Source organism: Schistocerca nitens, chromosome 5 (genome assembly GCF_023898315.1).
Source record: "Schistocerca nitens isolate TAMUIC-IGC-003100 chromosome 5, iqSchNite1.1, whole genome shotgun sequence".
Taxonomy (NCBI): domain Eukaryota; kingdom Metazoa; phylum Arthropoda; class Insecta; order Orthoptera; family Acrididae; genus Schistocerca; species Schistocerca nitens.
The window spans coordinates 851,426,579-851,445,019 of NC_064618.1; the positions used below are offsets into that span (position 1 = coordinate 851,426,579).

The window sequence follows — 18,441 nt, forward strand, 5'->3', positions numbered from 1 at the left end:
AGACAAATGTCATGACGTTTCCTTCAGCAACTGCTCATCCGATGGTGCTGAAATCGTCTTCGAGCTTCTGCATTACTCCAGGTTTCGGTCCCTGTGCTTGGAGCTTCTTCAGCAACCTCGGGACACCAGAAGAATCCCGAAAAAGCGTCCCAGATAAGTTGAAACGCCATCGTTCTAGAAGTTAGAAGAGAAATATGGCGTGGACTAACAATTCAGATTTTCTCATTAAGGACAAACGGCACAAGAGCCTACAGACTTAAATAATTACGTGGCCTATTTCATTGCTTCACTTTCTTCATCTCATCTGTATTTTGACTGATCCAGTTTTTAGTCATTGATGATTTCGAATTCTGTGAAATATTAAACTTCGATTTTGTCTCTACCCCTCTATTTTAGTTTCAGAGTTGTGGCGTTTCCCTCTACTCAGGGCAGGCCGCGGTGGCCTAGTGGTTCTAGGCGCTTCAGTCCGGAACAGCGCAACTGCCACGGTCGCAGGTTCGAATCCTGCCTCGGGCATGGATGTGTGTGATGTCCTTAGGTTAGTTAGGTTTACGTAGTTCTAAGTTCTAGGGGACTGATGACGTCAGAAGTTAAGTCCCATAGTGTTCAGACCAATTTGAACCATTTGATGTGTTCCTGATCAGAGGTTGAAAATGGTTCAAATGGCTCTGAGCACTATGGGACTTAACATCTGAGGTCATCAGTCCCCTAGAACTTAGAACTACTTAAACCTAACTAACCTAAGGACATCACACACATTCATGCCCGAGGCAGGATTCGAACCTGCGACCGTAGCAGTTGCGCTGTTCCGGACTGAAGCGCCTAGAACCACTAGGCCACCGCGGCCTGCCCTGAGTAGAGGGAAACGCCACAACTCTGAAACTGAAATAGAGGGGTAGAGACAAAATCCAGACTGTACCGCCTAGAACTGCTCGGCCACAGCGGCCGTCAGGAACACATCACCGTAGTGTATACGTTGAGTCTGCAAAACTATCTCTTCTGCACTTTTTTTTCTCTGTAGGCTATAGTTCCATGTGAAATTTTTCTGCTACCGTATTCTGCAGCGTTTCATCTTGAAATAATTGTTTTAGGCTTCGAAATGTACCATTTGTTAATCGTACATCAGATGAATAAACTTTTGTCATTTGCCTATGAGCTTGAATTTCTTCCCTTTTCGCGTCATAATGATTTTGTGGTACGCATGTAGAAGGGAGTAATATTTGGCCCGATTATAACTAGAAAGTAAACTCTCCCTCTTTTAAGAGCAAACCTAGCCATGATCCACAATGCCTTTCTTAAAGGTTCTCACATCGAACTTTGATTAGCATCTTGGTAACGCTTCAATAGTTGCTGAACAAACGCATAACGTGCAGCTCTTCCTAGGGTCTCCTCTACTTTCTGTATTAATTCTACCTAGAAATGGTCCTGCACCGAACAGTAACTTTTAAAAGTGGTTAGATAGAACCACTGTGTTGTAAGCCAGATCTTTCGTGGGTGAATTACGTTACCTTAACATTCTTCCAACCAATATCAACGTTGCGTCTGCCTTTCCTACGATTAGAGTTTTCATAGTCGTTCCATTTTGTTACAGTGTCCCTGAATTTATCGCTAATGGCATAGTTGAACAGTAATGGGTTGTCCACCTACTTATATGATATTAGATTTCACCATTGTGTATGTCTTCCGTCGGTTCTTAGTCACTAATTTCATTATTAGTAATTTCTTAGCTTATGTTTCTGTACTGCATTTTTTGGCGTCAGTCTCTTAATTGCAGAGTACCACAAAGGCCGCGAGTGCCGTTGCATTGGTGTCCTGTAGGTAGCTAGTAAAAGTAAACATGACTAACTTCGCTGGCTGCTAGATCCCCACGGAATTGGTAAGTCGCCTGATTGGAAAAGCTCTAAAGTTTTTCTATCGTGCGATGGGTGCACATAGGCGTCCCGAACCGAGAAAGGGTGAGGGGCGACTGGGGGCAATTTCCACCCAACCCCCCAGGCTGAAATCTGAAGTACAGAGCTTTTATTCGTATACTGAACGGTTAATCACCAGGTTTCTAGTATATAATTTTTGTGTCGCCTATAAAATGTATTTTTATAAATAATTACAATTTTAGAACCTTGTGATTCCCCCCCCCCCCCCGGAAAAATTTCAATGATCGCCCGTGTGGTCAAGTTTAGCGTCATATTCGTCCTGTTGGTTATTGCGAGGGCAGCAGGGCGAGGATGAAACCCAGTGCAAGCACGTAGCACGCTCAGGTCAAACATCATCTCGGACAGATCACTATCAACGCCGTCAGATGCCCCCAGCTCATGGGATGCTGTGAAGAGCTTTAGAGTTTAACATGGGACAGTGGTAATCAGGAATTGTACACCGACTCTCACTGGCCAAATACTTGTTTGGTTTAGAACAAGCCATTAGACTGCCAGATCGACAGTTCCCCTGGATATACTTATCTTCTAGCCGTTGATTTTTCAACCGTCAGGTCCACTGCTTCAGATTTTGATTGTCTCTTTTTTAAATTTTATAAATAACCAACAAAAACTTTGCGTAATGTTTGTTTATTGTTGCTCAGTACAATAAACGTTAACACGACTGCGATAAACTGATGTATCTCGTTGCATCAGTGTTGTAACCTTCAAACTAGACGTAAACGAAGCAGCGCCATCTTGGAAAGAAATCTGTAGCTGTCGAAACGTTAGCTAGCTGCTCACGTCGGCATCGTATCAACACCGCCACTACTGCTGCCCAAGTGCCGAGTGTCCCCTTTCAGATAACGCTGCTACTTTTATTCTAGTGGCTTGTGACGTCATTCCTTTGGCTTCGAACACGCCCAACTTCATAATTACGACGCCCATTATGAATCAAATTGAGTTTCATGTCATTTCGAGTTATTCTGATGGCCAGTCATACAGAGAATTCATTTCATCCAAATGGTACTGGGAGACCATCATAAACTGTCGCTATTATTCGGATGCATATCGTGTTTATAGTATACTGATTGATCTGGGATGACAAGGTTTGAAACGGCTGAAACGAGAAGATCAAAAATTACCAGAAAAATGCCAAAATTAAGATCAAGTACAATGTTATTGTAATAGTATCAAACGATTTTGTTTGATCAGAGGCTTTGATTAAGCAAATTATAATATGTATATTTATTGCTGTTTTAATTAGCTGATAGTGTTTAAAACATAGTCTTTTAAGTAAAACTAGTTATGACAATTCAAGTATGCTACGACTTAAATAAATCAATTACTCCAAAAGGCTTTCCAAAAAAAATTAAAAATTAAGATGAACTGTGTTCTCATCTAACGCTTAGCAGGATTGGTTCATGGAAACTGTCCCCCGTTAACCTGTTAAGTAACTATGAATAAGAGGTGCCTCTGACTTCCAATACAAGTTAGTGAAGTTAAGATTAATTTCTAAAAGGGAAACCAATGTTGAAATGTTCAACCCCACGAAAAAAGATGAAATAGTAAATGATAAGCGAAATAGTTGTTATGGAAGGAGATGTGCAGTTTCAAGCAATTTTATATAATGACAGAAACTGCCTGTTACGTTACATCACAAGCAACTTTTACTGCATAGAATTTTACGTTATAGTTTACAAACCAGTTTTAATCTTGAAATAGTCGATTTCGAATAGATCTAATGGTTGCAGTCAATCCGGTACTTATGAAAACCTCGGCGGGATCGTAGATACAATATGTGATCAGAAGTATCAGGACACCGTATATAATGCTGAATTGACCGCTGGACAACGCGGGAGACAGACTCGGCATTATAAAACGAGGCGTGGAGTAATGTGGTGTCAGTAGACAAGCAGTAACAGCAGAATTGGTTGACGAATGTGGACTAATGAATGGATGCCATGTGGGTAATAAATAGTCGGGCAGATTTCAACCCTTCTGAAGCACACCAGGTCAAAAATTGTTGATGTGATTGTGAAGTGGAAATGCGAAGGAACAACCATAGCTAGGTCAAGACCAGAAGGCAGGGAACGTCGAGCATTGCGAAGGGTGGATGTGCAAAATAGGATGAAATCACAGGAGGGAATCACTTGCTTTCCAAAGTGCTACAAGCAGCGCTGATAGCACAATGGCAGTGTGTAGGGAGTTAAAAATAATGGGGTGCAACGGTCAAGGAACGCGTCAGACATTTCTGTAGTAAGCGATAAGCGAGGCTTTTGTCGGTGTAAAGAGCACCACCGAATAGTGAATGGAAAGAGCACCACCGAATAGTGAATGACTGGAAACGAGTGATATGGAGTGACGAATCACGCTATAGCCCATGGACACCGGATGGAAGTGTTTTGCTTTGTGCAAATGCCTGGAGAACATTATCTGCCATCACGTGTAGTGCTAGCTGCAAGGTACAGAGGTGGTAGCGTTTCGGTGTAGATGTTTTTAGTTGTTAAGGTGCAGTTCCCTCAGTGTGCTTAAGGAAACGTTAAATGCAGAAGGGTACTAACAAATTTTATGGCATTGTGCAATGCACACAGTAGAGCAACAGTCCAGGATGACGATATTTCGTGACAGCGTGACAATGCTACCTGTCATAAAGCAGCATTTGTGAAGCAATGATTTGTGAGTCCAGATACTTTTGATCACATAGTGTATCGACAACGAAATTTCTTCCATGAGTACTCTGGCATCAGGTGTCACAGGGCTTGAATGGCTGTCAAAAGAAATGGACTGACAGGGGACCACAGCTGCGCAGCGCTGTGCCGGCATAGTGAGGGCGCCACTGTCTCACGCCACGTGTGTACGACGAACACCAGCATTCCGTGCAGCTGGTGCATCGGTGGCTGCACAGTGCACAGTCAGTCGGTTCAGTGCATTTGCTTGACAGTTTCCGATCCAACTTCGTCGTACTAGGACTGCTCGATAATTACCTTGCTCGTCACCAGTCACTCTCTCCAGTTGCGTCTCGGATTTGTCTCTTCACTGCCCTTGGCCTTGTTGTCATTGTCATGGTGACCGCTTTGTGTAGCATGTCGTTGTTGTCCAAGTTGCTTGCACTTGTCCTGGTCTGTTGTCTTGCCTACAGTCTGTCGCATTTCGGTTGTCTACAGTTAATGTGGGTCACTCCTCCGCAGGCTGCTCTCCCACCTGACAGTTTCCTCCATTTCTCAATTTCTTCTGGAACTCTGACATGCACACTGATATCCAACTACCCATGAATACTGCAGCTACAAATCCACTGGCTACCTCTAAATCAGGCGATATCACACAACTTAGCGGATGTGGGATGTAATTAGCTATGAGATGGGATTTGTAATGTCAGAGTGTGTAATTCACTGTATGAGATTGCTGTTGTTGTTGTGGTCTTCAGTCCTGAGACTGGTTTGATGCAGCTCTCCATGCTACTCTATCCTGTGCAAGCTTCTTCATCTCCCACTGCCTAGTGCAACCTACATCCTTCTGAATCTGCTTTGTGTATTCATCTCTTAGTCTCCCCCTACGATTTTTACCCTCCACGCTGCCCTCTAATACTAAATTGGTGATCCCTTGATGCCTCTGTTGTCTTGCCTATAGTCAGTCGCATTTCGGTTGTCTACAGTTAATGTGGGTCACTCCTCCGCAGGCTGCTCTCCCACCTGACAGTTTCCTCCATTTCTCAATTTCTTCTGGAACTCTGACATGCACACTGATATCCAGCTACAAACCGATCCCTTCTTCTAGTCAAGTAGTGCCACAAACTCCTCTTCTCCCCAATTCTGTTCAATACCTCCTCATTAGTTATTTTATCTACGCATCTAATCTTCAGCATTCTTCTGTAGCACCACATTGCGAAGGCTTCTATTCTCTTCTTGTCCAAACTATTATCTTCCATGTATCAGTTCCATACATGGCTACACTCCATACAAATACTTTCAGAAACGACTTCCTGACACTTAAATCTATACTCGATGTTAACAAATTTCTTTTCTTCAGCAACGCTTTCCTTGCCATTACCAGTCTACATTTTATATCCTCTCTACTTCGACCATCATCAGTTATTTTGCTCCGCAAATAGCAAAACTCCTTTACTACTTTACTTCACGTTAGTATTTTGCAGCTGTGACTTATTAAACTGATAGTTCGGTAATTTTCACATCTGTCAACACCTGCTTTCTTTGGGATTGGAATTATTATGTTCTTCTTGAAGTCTGGGGGTATTTCGCCTGTCTCATACATCTTGCTCACTAGATGGTAGAGTTTTGTTAGGTCTGGCTCTCCCAAGGCTGTCAGTAGTTCTAATGGAATGTTGTCTACTCCTGGGGCCTTGTTTCGACTTAGGTCTTTCAGTGCTCTGTCAAACTCTTCACGCAGTATCGTATTTCCCATTTCATCTTCATCTACATCCTCTTCCATTTCCACAATATTGTCCTCAAGTACAACGCCCTTGTATAGACCCTCTATATACTCCTTTCACCTTTCTGCTTTCCCTTCTTTGCTTATAACTGGGTTTCCATCCGAGCTCTTGATATTCATGCAAGTCGTTCTCTTTTCTCCAAAGGTCTCTTTAATTTTCCTATAGGCAGTCTCTATCTTGCCCCTAGTGAGACAAGCCTCTACATCCTTACTTGTCCTCTAGCCATCGCTGCTTAGCCATTTTGCACTTCCTGTCGATCTCATTTTTGAGATATTTGTATTCCTTTTTGCCTGCTTCATTTACTGCATTTTTATATTTTCTCCTTTCATCAATTAAATTAAATATTTCTTCTGTTACCCAAGGATTTGTACTAGCGCTCGTCTTTTTACCTACTTGATCCTCTGCTGCCTTCACTACTTCATCCCTCAAAGCTACCAATTCTTCTTCTACTGTATTTCTTTCCCCCATTCCTGTCAATTGTTCCCTTATGCTCTCCCTAAAACTCTGTACAACCTCTGGTTTAGTCAGTATGTAGTACATTATTTGGAATTGACGCTATAAGTACGGCACATTAACCTAGCTACAGTGTGAAGTATAACTGTGACTGGTGTGGGTGTGTATCAGGTCGCTGCAGGAGATCCAGCGCGGACTGGCCGCGGTGGAGGAGCAGGTGCGGTCCGAGTCGGCGTCGGAGCCGCAGCTGGCGCGCACCAGCCTGTCTGTGCTGGAGACGCTGTCGCAGCCGGTGGAGCAGCTGCGGCGCGGCCTGGAGCAGTCAGAGCAGCTGGCAGTGGAGCAGCTGGCGCAGCCGGTGCAGGAGCTGCGCCGCGGCCTGCAGCTGGTGGAGCAGCAGCGCGCCGTCATGGCCGAGGAGGACGACCACTCGCTGCTGGAGCGCACCAGCGCCTCCATCCTGGAGACGGTCGCGCAGCCCGTCAGGCAGCTCAGCCAGCTGCTCCAGCAACAGGTACGCGCCGTCCCACAAGCCGAGCAATTCTCTGTCCACCGTCCTGTTCCCGTAGTGAAGGGCATCTTTCTTTTTATGCTGCGCACTGGACGGGATCCACTCTCGAGGATGTGTGCTGTTATCTGTAAGTTCACCAATCAGAAATGCACCAATAACATTTTTCTTATGACATCATTCATCACTGCAATATAACCCTTTAATTCAGTCAAATGTGTTTCGATTAATCCTGAAACATAGTCACTCTCTGATGTGGAGCAACAAGGTGTGTAGTTGGTGAAGCACTATAATGTGTTGTGCAGTGTTGTTACTGAGGAAGAGTTACTTGAGTACCTTTTGCGAATGGAAAATGCAGACTGGAAAAATTCTCATTGTGGGAGGAGTACATATGTACAAGGAACATATACACCATAATATTAATGTAAACAATGATGGAAATATGTAATTGGTAAAAAATATCTATACCAAAGTGCTAAATTTAAAAGTTGTTAGAAAAAGAGTAGTTCTGGAATTAAAAAAAAAAAAACAACATAATATTAAACAAGACATACATGCATCTGTAACAAAATCGTGTCCTGATACAGTGCAATAACAACCATTACAAAATTCAGTGCACTCTGTATAAGAAATGAGCTGTTATTGGAAACTGTAGAGCTGGAACCCTCACACCAAACACAAATACAAATTTTACATTCTTGCATGTCTTGTAATACATTTTAAATAATTAGTCACATATTTCACAAAATACTTAAGTGAGAAATTTATAAAAGATTCAGAGTTTTCTCTGCTTGCTTCTATACATGCTATTGTCAGATTATGTACTGTTGCATTTTTCGAACACTCCCATACAGAATGGAATAGTTTTCAGACACTCATCACATAATTATAAAGTGTCTATGGAATGGAAATTTCTACTCCATAAACGAACTGCTTTACATTGAAACATGTTGCATTCCCTCCAGAGTTTTAATTTAAGTTAATGTAGCACCTTTGACGCCAATTGCTTTTTGCTTTGTATTGATATCCCTGTCTGCCTTTGAAACAGTCTTTGTCAACTATGAATTAACTTCCAGGTCGAGTTGTTCTCTATATCAAGCAAACTGGTTTTCAATGTCATTCTTTACTACCAATCTCAGTTGTAACATTACCCTGGAATTTTTTTTTCAATCTCTTTGTTCTCTGTTTTATAATCAGTTTTTAGACTGGAGTTTACCTTATCGATATTGTCATTTATCTTACCCCTCACCTTTTGCAACTCAGACTTACGATTGTTTAATGTGTCGCCGCGCGGGATTAGCCGAGCGGGATTAGCCGAGCAGTGTTGGGCGCTGCAGTCACGGACTGTGCGACTGGTCCCGGCGGAGGAGTCCTCCCTCGGGCATGGGTGTGTGTGTCTGTCCTTAGGATAATTTAGGTTAAGTAGTGTGTAAGCTTAAGGACTGAGGACCCTAGCAGTTAAGTCCCATAAGAATCCACACACATATTTTTAATGTGTCGATTAACGACAACAATATAACGTTTTGCCCATTCACCTCTACGTTTCGAGTCAGTTGCTCCTCTAGGGAATCTATCATTGCCCGAGTATCATCAAGGCTAGTAGGTACCGAATCGGTCGCTACAAGTGGTTCACTTTGGACTTGCTCTGCTAAGACAATCGTCAGAGACTCTAGCCCCGTTTCATGGCCATACTGCAGTAACATCGAATACGTATCGGGACAGAAAATTTGAGTATTACTCAGTCCAACCTTAATTCTATCCATGGCAATTACGCTCTCAACTTCACCTTGTGAGCTGGCATCTACTGGGCCTTTATCTCTTTAGGCCATTCTGTTGTGAAGTATCAGAAGCGTAACCAAAGCCCGCAAAAAATTTCGAGAGCTTATCTTTTGAAGGCTTCTCCAGATACTCCGTCCGCCGTCTCTGGGAAACTGTGCTGTCACACAGCTGTGTGGGACCACCAACCCCCGCGCCCCAGTGCATCTACTGCTGGCTGCGTCCGGAACACTGCCGCATTTTATGACCGAAAAGGCGTTCTTATCTGGGCCCGTCTAAAGTACAAGGAGTGCCAGAACACTCGCTTTCTGTCGTGAAGAGGGTGAAGCAAAACCTCCAGCTACCACTTCCCATTGTTGCGTTTTAAAACTACACTGCTGGCCACCGTAAATGCAACACCCTGAAGGAAGCATCCGAATCAAGTGAAATTTACACCATGGGTTTGCAGCGATGAGATATGCAACTGATTAGAATTTCAGCGCAGACGCACATCACGCGCGCCTGTGGCGCCACCTCATAGCGCCATTTAAGGCTTGGCGATTTCGACGAGTGTACGTTCGGCACGTGTGTTTACCTTGTGGTTGTTTCACAAGACGATCAGTTATGCCTCGTAGACAACAGCGAACATCGTTTGATCAAGTATCCGAGTTCGACAGAGGAAGGATAGTGGCTTACCGAGATTGTGGATTATCATACAGAGAAATCGCTAGTCGTGTTGGACGAAACCAAACAACTGTAATGCGGATATGTGACCGCTGGATGCGGGAGGGTACGACGGACCGACGTGGTCGATCGAATTCACCTCGGTGCACCACTGCACGTGCTGATAGGCAAATTGTGCGCATGGCAGTGACGGATCGCTCAGTGACATCCCGAACCATAGCACAGCACATTGCGTCTGTAACGCATCATCCAGTGTCTGCGCGTACCATTCGACGCCGTTTACAGCAGAGTGGTCTGTCCGCAAGACGTCCATTGCTTCGTCTACCATTGACGCAGAACCACAGACGTCTCCGTCGCCAATGGTGTGATGACAGACGGATGTGGACGGCAGAATGGAATGACGTTGTCTTTACTGACGAGGCACGCTTCTGTCTGCAGCACCACGATGGTCGGATTCGAGTGTGGAGACACCGTGGAGAGAGGATGCTGGACAGCTGCATTATGCACCGCCACACTAGTCTTGCACCGGGTATTATGGTATGGGGCGGTGTGGAGACACCGTGGAGAGAGGATGCTGGACAGCTGCATTATGCACCGCCACACTAGTCTTGCACCGGGTATTATGGTATGGGGCGGTGTGGAGACACCGTGGAGAGAGGATGCTGGACAGCTGCATTATGCACCGCCACACTAGTCTTGCACCGGGTATTATGGTATGGGGCGGTATTGGATATTACTCTCGCAGGCCTCTAGTACGCATTGCCGGTACTTTAAATAGCCGGCGCTACATATCCGAGGTGCTGGAGCCAGTTGTCCTTCCTTACCTTCAGGGCTCGGCCACAGCCATATTTCAACAGGACAATGCGCGACCACACGTGGCACGCATTGTCCAAAGGTTCTTCGTCAATAACCAGATTGAAGTGCTTCCCTGGCCGGCTCGCTCTCCGGATCTTTCGCCGATAGAAAACGTGTGGTCCATGGTTGCTCAACGAGTGAACCAGATTACATCCCCAGCTGCCACACCAGATGATCTTTGGCAACGTGTGGAAGCTGCTTGGGCTGCTGTACCCCAGGAACACATCCAACGTCTCTTTGACTCAATGCCGAGACGTGTGGCAGCGGTGATCTCCAACAATGGCGGCTACTCTGGCTACTGATTCTGGCAGGAACCACATGTCACAGACGTCTGTAAACGTAATCATTTGATACTTGGTCAACATGTTATCTACAAAATAAATTTTGTTGTGCTACCTCTTGTCTTTCTTGGTGTTGCATTTACGGTGGCCAGCAGTGTAAAAGTACTCTTGGGGAATTCTCAAGACACTTACCACACCCTGCTTAATTACAGAGTAAGTATTCCATAACATTTCCCAGCACCATGATTCCACAATCTGAAACATGTTAAATTCCTTCAGGAGATTTAATTTAATTCGATTTAGAGTTTTCAAGCCACCGAGAATAAGATCAGCCATAATTAAAGGTTCTTTGACTGCTTACTCCTGACCTATGCATATATCAGCTTACAATAACTCCGAAAAACCTGATCTCCAATGCAATATACATTGCGCAACACAATTTAAGTATCACTTTTCGAAATCTTATAATTGTTTCCCACTGCGACGCCGAAGTTTGAACTTGGCTCAGAGGTGCCCACAACCTTCGTCTGTAATGGTGCAAAAGCATGCCATCCTGCAACTTTACCCTCTGACTTGACAATGCTTTAATTAGCGACACATGTGAAAGAGAAGGCCGGAGCTCAGACGCTCATGTGACGTGTAAGGTAGGTTAACCATGTCACATTGACACTAAATTTCACCACAATTCTGCTGCGTCAGCGCCAACGCCACCATGGACTTGTCACCCGATGGGAAGGTTGTCACACCCCCACTTACGAACGTTTCACCCTTCCTTTTGACGTCCCTGCACTGGACGTCAGAACTGTGACTCCCAAAGTTGGAATCACGCGGTTTCTTTTAGGTAGCCGGCAAAAACATTTCAGACCCATCACTGCTCAGAAACGACACTAGTAGGCCTAAGAGGGTGTCACGAAGGATGTCAGTCGGACTACCCCTTTGCTTGGGGCTTTCATTTACATACATTTCACTGTCAGAAACGACTGTTAAAAGTTTGATGAGAAACAGGATAACGGTCTTGAGAACTTTTGATGCTACTGATACCCCGAGATGATTCAACCCCTTTATAAGGACATCAAGGGCCATGAACCCCAGCAGCGTGACGTCAAACGGCACACACAAAGAGAGTATATTTCCAAAATAGCGATAGCATTGTACATTTCTCTGAGTTGTTACTGGGACCACCTTCCAGCTCTCGCTCACCTACTGGATCCAGTTTCTTTGCGGCAGCTTGTGAGCCACATGTTGCTCAGTCAGACCCGCCTTTTCTTTTAGTACTTTGTAAAGTAACGTTACAAAGAGAATTTCTCATAAGTGAGGAGCTGTGATGTGCTAAATGTCTAGTGCGGAATTTAAGTGTTCATCGGCACTTCCATTTTTAAATTCTTCTCACACAATGTACCTTAAACAACGTTTATTGACAATGCAATATTTGTCCATTTTCACACTTGTGAAAATAAATTACTGGCAGTTTCTATTTGCAAGGTTTATTTTTATGTAAAGTGTAACATGTATCGTATTATGTGCTGCTAAGAATAGTCGTTGTCATTTAATCGCTTACATAATTTGTCAGTTTTTAAAACTGAATCCGCTGGACAGAATGTTTTCTTCCGAGACTTAAATTGTTGGGAAATTTGTGGTAAGTTCCTATGGGACCAAACTGCTGAGGTCATCAGTCCCTAGGCCTACACACTACTTAAACTAACTTAAACTAACTCACACTAAGGACAGCACAGGCACCCATACCCGAGGGAGGACTCAAACCTCCGATGGGTGGGGGGAGTCGCGCGAACCATGGGAAGGCGCCTCAGACCGTGCGGCTATCCCACGTGGCTTTGATTGTTAACCATGAAGTTATTTTGTGAGGAAGAAGATGTGAAGTTCATTCAAAATTTGTGTGCTCTTATATCTCTTATAGCTTTAAAAGAAATTTCTTCCTAAGAGCACCTATATGCATATCACCAATGAGATACTTACTGTGAGAGTGTTCTTCGTTCTTCTTCTTCTTCTTCTTCTTCTTCCTCTTCGTCTTCTTCTTTGAAGAAGGTACTTGACTCCCATTCCCTCCATCCATCCTTTGTACACCATTGATGTACCGAACTTTAATAATTGGGAAGCATGTTCAGTCACCTTGTCCATTGCCAAAATTATACTTTACTCGTCCTCTCCATCAATAAATTTAATGATGTTAATAGGAAGCTGTCCAGAAATACATTTATCCCAATCACAACCATTCTTGCACACGACTTTGAAATAAAATGTGGCTTCACCTAGTGACAAGACCAAGATAGTTTCCGGTGTGGACAGGATTATAGTTTGGATTGTAGTTTGCTGTGTTGAGTAACGATAATCCTATAGAACATGTCCCTCCTAAAAGTCATGAGGCGCATTTTTTCTGGTGTTGCAGTCGATATTTGTAATGTGTACCTGGAGTCAACCCAAACAGGTGCTGCTCATAACATCTTTCATACGACGCCAAGGCCGAGAGAGAGTGTTAATTTATTACTGTTGTCCGCTACTGTAGCTGAGTGGACAGTACGCCAGCTTGTCATCCTGGGGTACCCGGGTTCGATTCCTGACTGGGTTGGACATTTCCTCCGCTCAGGAACTGGGTGCTTGTGTCGTCGTCCTCATGGACGAGAACGTCACCGAACTGGCGTCACCTCAAAAGACTTGCTGCAGGCGATCCGGTCTACCTGTCATAAGGCCCTCGCCACACGATGTTTCACTTCATTTCCTGTTAGAAACAAAATTATTTTAAAAGTGGAATCTTATGTATGAGCGATCCGAAATTAGTGTAGTCGATATTATTTTGGACGATCTGTATTGACAGGGACAGCAAAACACGAAGAATGATCAATACTCCAGCAGTGACCTGCCCATGCTAGCTGCTACGAACATGCTGCAGCTCTCCTCAGCCAGTGCTGGAGTACTGATCACTTTTCTGTCCCTTTTAATACTGATCGTCTGAACAAACATGGCACTAAGCTAATTTCAGATCGCTTGATCACAACATTCCACTTTATAAATAATTTTCTTCATGACAGGAAACAAACCGATGCTTTCCTTGGACACTGGGTGATGCACGACAGAAATGATGAGCAACATTTATTTACGTCAATGTTAGTTACAGCTTGCAAAATCGAAACTGCAAATATGTGTTGAAACGCCAGAGAAAATGCGTGTGGTGCCTTTTAGGAGAGACAGCCACTATAGCCATGTCATACGTACCCAGACAAACACTAGTAAGCAGGTTTTATAGGTCAATGAAACAGGTAGCCGATAATGAGTATGCTGTTCCTCTTGGCACTGTAGAAAAGCTACATAAATAACTCGTCCAATATTGTTACTGTTTTTGTTTTGCTGTGCCTCGATTTGTTCCCTGGCACTTGTTGCCAGTAGAGCAGACGAATGGAATGGCTAAGAGCGAGTTTGTGGTGTCTGCAGTCGGGAGAGCCGGCGCAGGGCGCAGCTGTGTCGGATCGCCGCCTCTCGCAGGTGTCGGAGCAGCTGCAGCTGCAGCAACAACAACAACAACAGGCGGAGCCGTCGGCCGTGCTGCACGGCATCGCCCGGCCTGTGCTGGAACTGCAGCGCGGCCTCACCTTCCTGCAGCAGCAGGTACGGGAACAAAAAACATGGGCTCTACACGAGTAAACAGAGTGACACTGCAGGAAGACCGTCACCGCATATTCCTACGTAACAGGTGTTCCTGCTCCAAGCACTGATTTTATTGATTGGCGACTCCATGGAGTGTTCTGTGCACCACGACCAAATAGTGGATAGAATTGGAAGGAAAATCTGCATTGGCCGTATTTTGTTGTTTTATTGTCAGAAAAATCGATTTTCGGTCACTTAGTGATCATCCTCAGTGCTGTAATATATAATTAAAATTGAGTTTATGTGATCGCTCTAAGATGGTGGTTATAGCTTGATACCAGTGCCTACCAATTTCAATTGTATATTACAGCACTGAGGATGGTCACTAAGTGACCGAAAATCGATTTTGCTGACAATAAAACAACAAAATACGGCCAATGCTGATTTTCCTTCCAATTCTATCCACTGATTTTATGTTGAATCGTGAGCAGACTGTGGATAAATGTATCAGCTTGAGGTTGGGCCCCTCTACTGAAACGAACGAGTCGAAAACTATAAACCGAACCCGTTCTTATATCTCTGACACCGGAATACATGTACCGGTACTGTTGTTGCTGACATTGTAGGGTGGGCAACATTCAGACGTGGTAGTATGGACGAAAACAAGGAATAATTTCCAGTAAAACGGATCTCTAAAATGCATATCCTAAGAGCTATGAGCACTTGTTCAATAGAGGAAGATGAAAATGTGCTCAGAACTTCACTGGTACTTCTTTTAGATATGAAGATAGTAACTGTTCTTGAATGAACCCCCCCCCCCAAATTCTATAAGTCCCTCCAGATCCTTGAGCGTCATGCACTCCACCTCGCCTTCCGTATCCGCCTCCCGTCCCCCACGTGGATCCTCTATGATCTCATTCCTTTCCCCCATCTGCTCCTATTCCTCGAACATATCCACATCCTCTACACCTCCCGCCGTCTTAAACCCCCTCACCCCCTGGTTGCTCCTCTCCTCTCCGATCCCCACCCCCTGCTACGTCTTCACCGTTGTGTCCCCCCTACCCTCCACCTCTACACCCTACATCTCCTTTCCCAAGGTGGCTTCCATCAACTCCCCCTCCCAGATGATGCCCTCTCTCCCTCCATTTATCCCTCCTATCAACTCTGATCCTCACTCCCCCTCCTTTCCTCTGTCCTTTTCCCGGGCTCCCTCTCCCCCCCTTCCATCCTCTTTCTTCCACACCTCCCCTCTCTTTGCCCCCTTCTCTCCCCCAAGTCCTTTTACATTTCCCTCCTCTGCCTCCTCTCATTCCCTCTCCCGTCTGCCCTTCTCCCCCTTTTATTAGTCCTCTTCCTCCTTGGTTCCCCCCCCCATTTTTTCGGTTTTTTCCTCTCCTCCCTCCTTGTTTTTCCCCCTACTCCAGGTCCCCCCCCCCCTTCTGCCTTGGATCGGGAGTGCCATCTTTGTGCCGCCATTTTCGTGCAGTGTTTTAGGGTGTGGTTTTCCAGTGAGTGTTCTGTGTTGTGTCTTTTGGGAAGTGTAGCGAACAGCCATCATACTGTCGCTGGGTGTGCTCTTTTTATCTCTTGCGAACAGAAACCAGACTGTCGCCATGTTTTTTAATTGTGTGTCTACTATGTTACTTGTCTGATTCCTGTGTATTTTAACAACATTGCCAACCCCTTTTGCTTTCTGTTTTAACTTTCCGCATTTTTACGGCATTTTACACTTTAAGTCACCATTTTATCGCCTGTTTTTTCTTGTTTCTTTCTTCTTCCTTTATTTAAAAAAAAAAAGTCTGTAGGCTGTAGAGCAGCGTAGTAAGCTACTGCCAGCCCGCCCCCTTCGGGGGGAATTGAAAATCAATAAAGAAAAAAAAAACTTGAAAGAACAGGTACCACTGATGACCATGCAACTTCTCTAGAATAAATAATAATGAATTGAAACCCTCAGCTGCCGACAGGTGTTGTTGATGTACCTCGATGGGGACAGCTGAAAATGTGTGCCCCGCCAGGGACTCGAACCCGGGACCTCCTGCTTACATGGCAGACGCTCTGTCCACCTGGGACACAGATGAATGGCGCGACTGCTGGGACCTATCATCCCCTGCACGCCTCCCGTATCTGTTAGGTACATTACATATTTAGATTGTGGACAGTTGGGAGTGTGGGTCTCACGGGAACAACACCTGTTGGCAGCTGAGGGTTTCAGTTGATTATAACTTATTTTAGAGGTCTTGTTTACTGGATATTTTTTCCTTGTTTTGGCCCATACTATCACCTCTGAAAGTTGCCTACCCTACAATCCTAGCAACAATGGTATCAGTACATGTGTTCCACAGTCAGAGATTTCAGAACGCTATTCGCCTATAACTTTAGACTTGTTCGTTTCCAGTACAGAGACCCTGCGACGCCCCACCCAGTTCTATCGTCATATGGATAAGTTTTCGCCTATAAATGACCGTGGTTGGCGATCGGAGTCGTAATTATAATCGGTGGACACCCGCGTGGATTAAGACTTCAGTGTTGATGCCACTAATCGTTCTACGCACTGCAGACCTAAACTGTTACCACACACTCTTTAATTTTGAATAATTGGAACCGATATAGTAACTTGACAAGCAAACAAGGGGTAGGATAGTACACAATGTAAGTCATAACCACTTTGAAATAACGACATACTCTGCATATGGACAATATGGATCCTACACAAGTATTACTTTCGTTACCTCGGCAAAATACACTTTCATCAGTATAGAATAAATCTATTTTAAACTTGAGACACTTTTATGTAAAATAATAGAGAAATGTTGAGCGAAAAGATCATTGAAAATGCATAGTTACTCTTGTGGTGTTATTTGAAACTTTTGCAGCTAATAAACATCTTTCTTTAACATTATCGTTACACATAATTGACCTCTGACTGAGAATGAGTTTTTACAGTGATGTTCCCTGATAATTTTCAACGTGAAGAATTTTTGAACTGATAGGACTTCAATGCAATGTAACAAAAACACTTTCCTGCACATTTGTTCAAACATAAAGTTTGTCACACTCCATGATTCAGTAAAATCTATGTCCTGAACATCACTGTAATAATCTTTTTTGTAGTAATGAAAATGTGCAGAGTACCTTTTGTTGTCTTCTTCTGCAACTGCTTTTATTTTACTTGTCAATGTAGTAAAATAGCTGGTACTTTGTGCACAACCTGATGGTTTGCTTAATATGGCAATAATAATTTTAAGCACTTTATATATGCCTACATATATCCAGCTTATGATCTTAAAATGTTGCTGATTAAATATCACAGTATGTGATACGGACCCACTAAACATCTACTGAAACAACAACGCTGTGATGAAGCTTGTTGCTTTTAAACACTTAACTTGTATTAACTTGTACAAGAGGACGACAAATCTGACTTTTACAATTATGTCCGTCACTATGAAAAATAGGATATACTAGACTTCACCATAGAAATAAATACTTAAGTCCTTTCGTGGTACTGAGCAACGTATTGCAGCCTCTGACGAGATTTTGCTGCCGATGGTTGGTTTAGCAGGTTTTACACAGTGGATTCCAAGTCGTCATTCCTATCGTAATATTTGGCCAGTACAGTGGGTAATGTTGCAACAAAATGTCTGCCTCCTTCACAGCAAACAATGAGTTCCCACTGCCTCTAGTAATAACATTGCCACTTCTGCTTGGTTGACAGATATCTGCGCAATACTGTAGAACTATATGTGGCAATAATATCCCGTCTAGCCGAGGCCGTTTAACAATGATTGTGCTCATTTTAATCAACACACAATACAATACGTGGGCATCGCACCACACGCTACTTTGCAACTCTTCGGACTCACAAAGAGAACTTTTTTGGAACTTTCTGTCGCAACGTTTCTCCCACCTTCCGTTTCGCGGGGAAGCCCCTTTAGATTCCAACTTAAGCCT

At 44.1% G+C, this 18,441-nt stretch overlaps 1 protein-coding gene across 1 annotated transcript in view; it reads left to right on the forward strand.

Annotated features, from left to right (window-relative positions):
* Positions 1-18,441, forward strand: part of LOC126260759 (uncharacterized) — a 1,547,391-nt gene that overhangs the window by 274,326 nt on the left and 1,254,624 nt on the right. The window contains exons 17-18 of the mRNA XM_049958097.1: positions 6,982-7,324; positions 14,338-14,511. Of these exons, the coding sequence (XP_049814054.1) occupies positions 6,982-7,324; positions 14,338-14,511 (517 nt within the window). The remainder of the gene's footprint in view (positions 1-6,981; positions 7,325-14,337; positions 14,512-18,441) is intronic.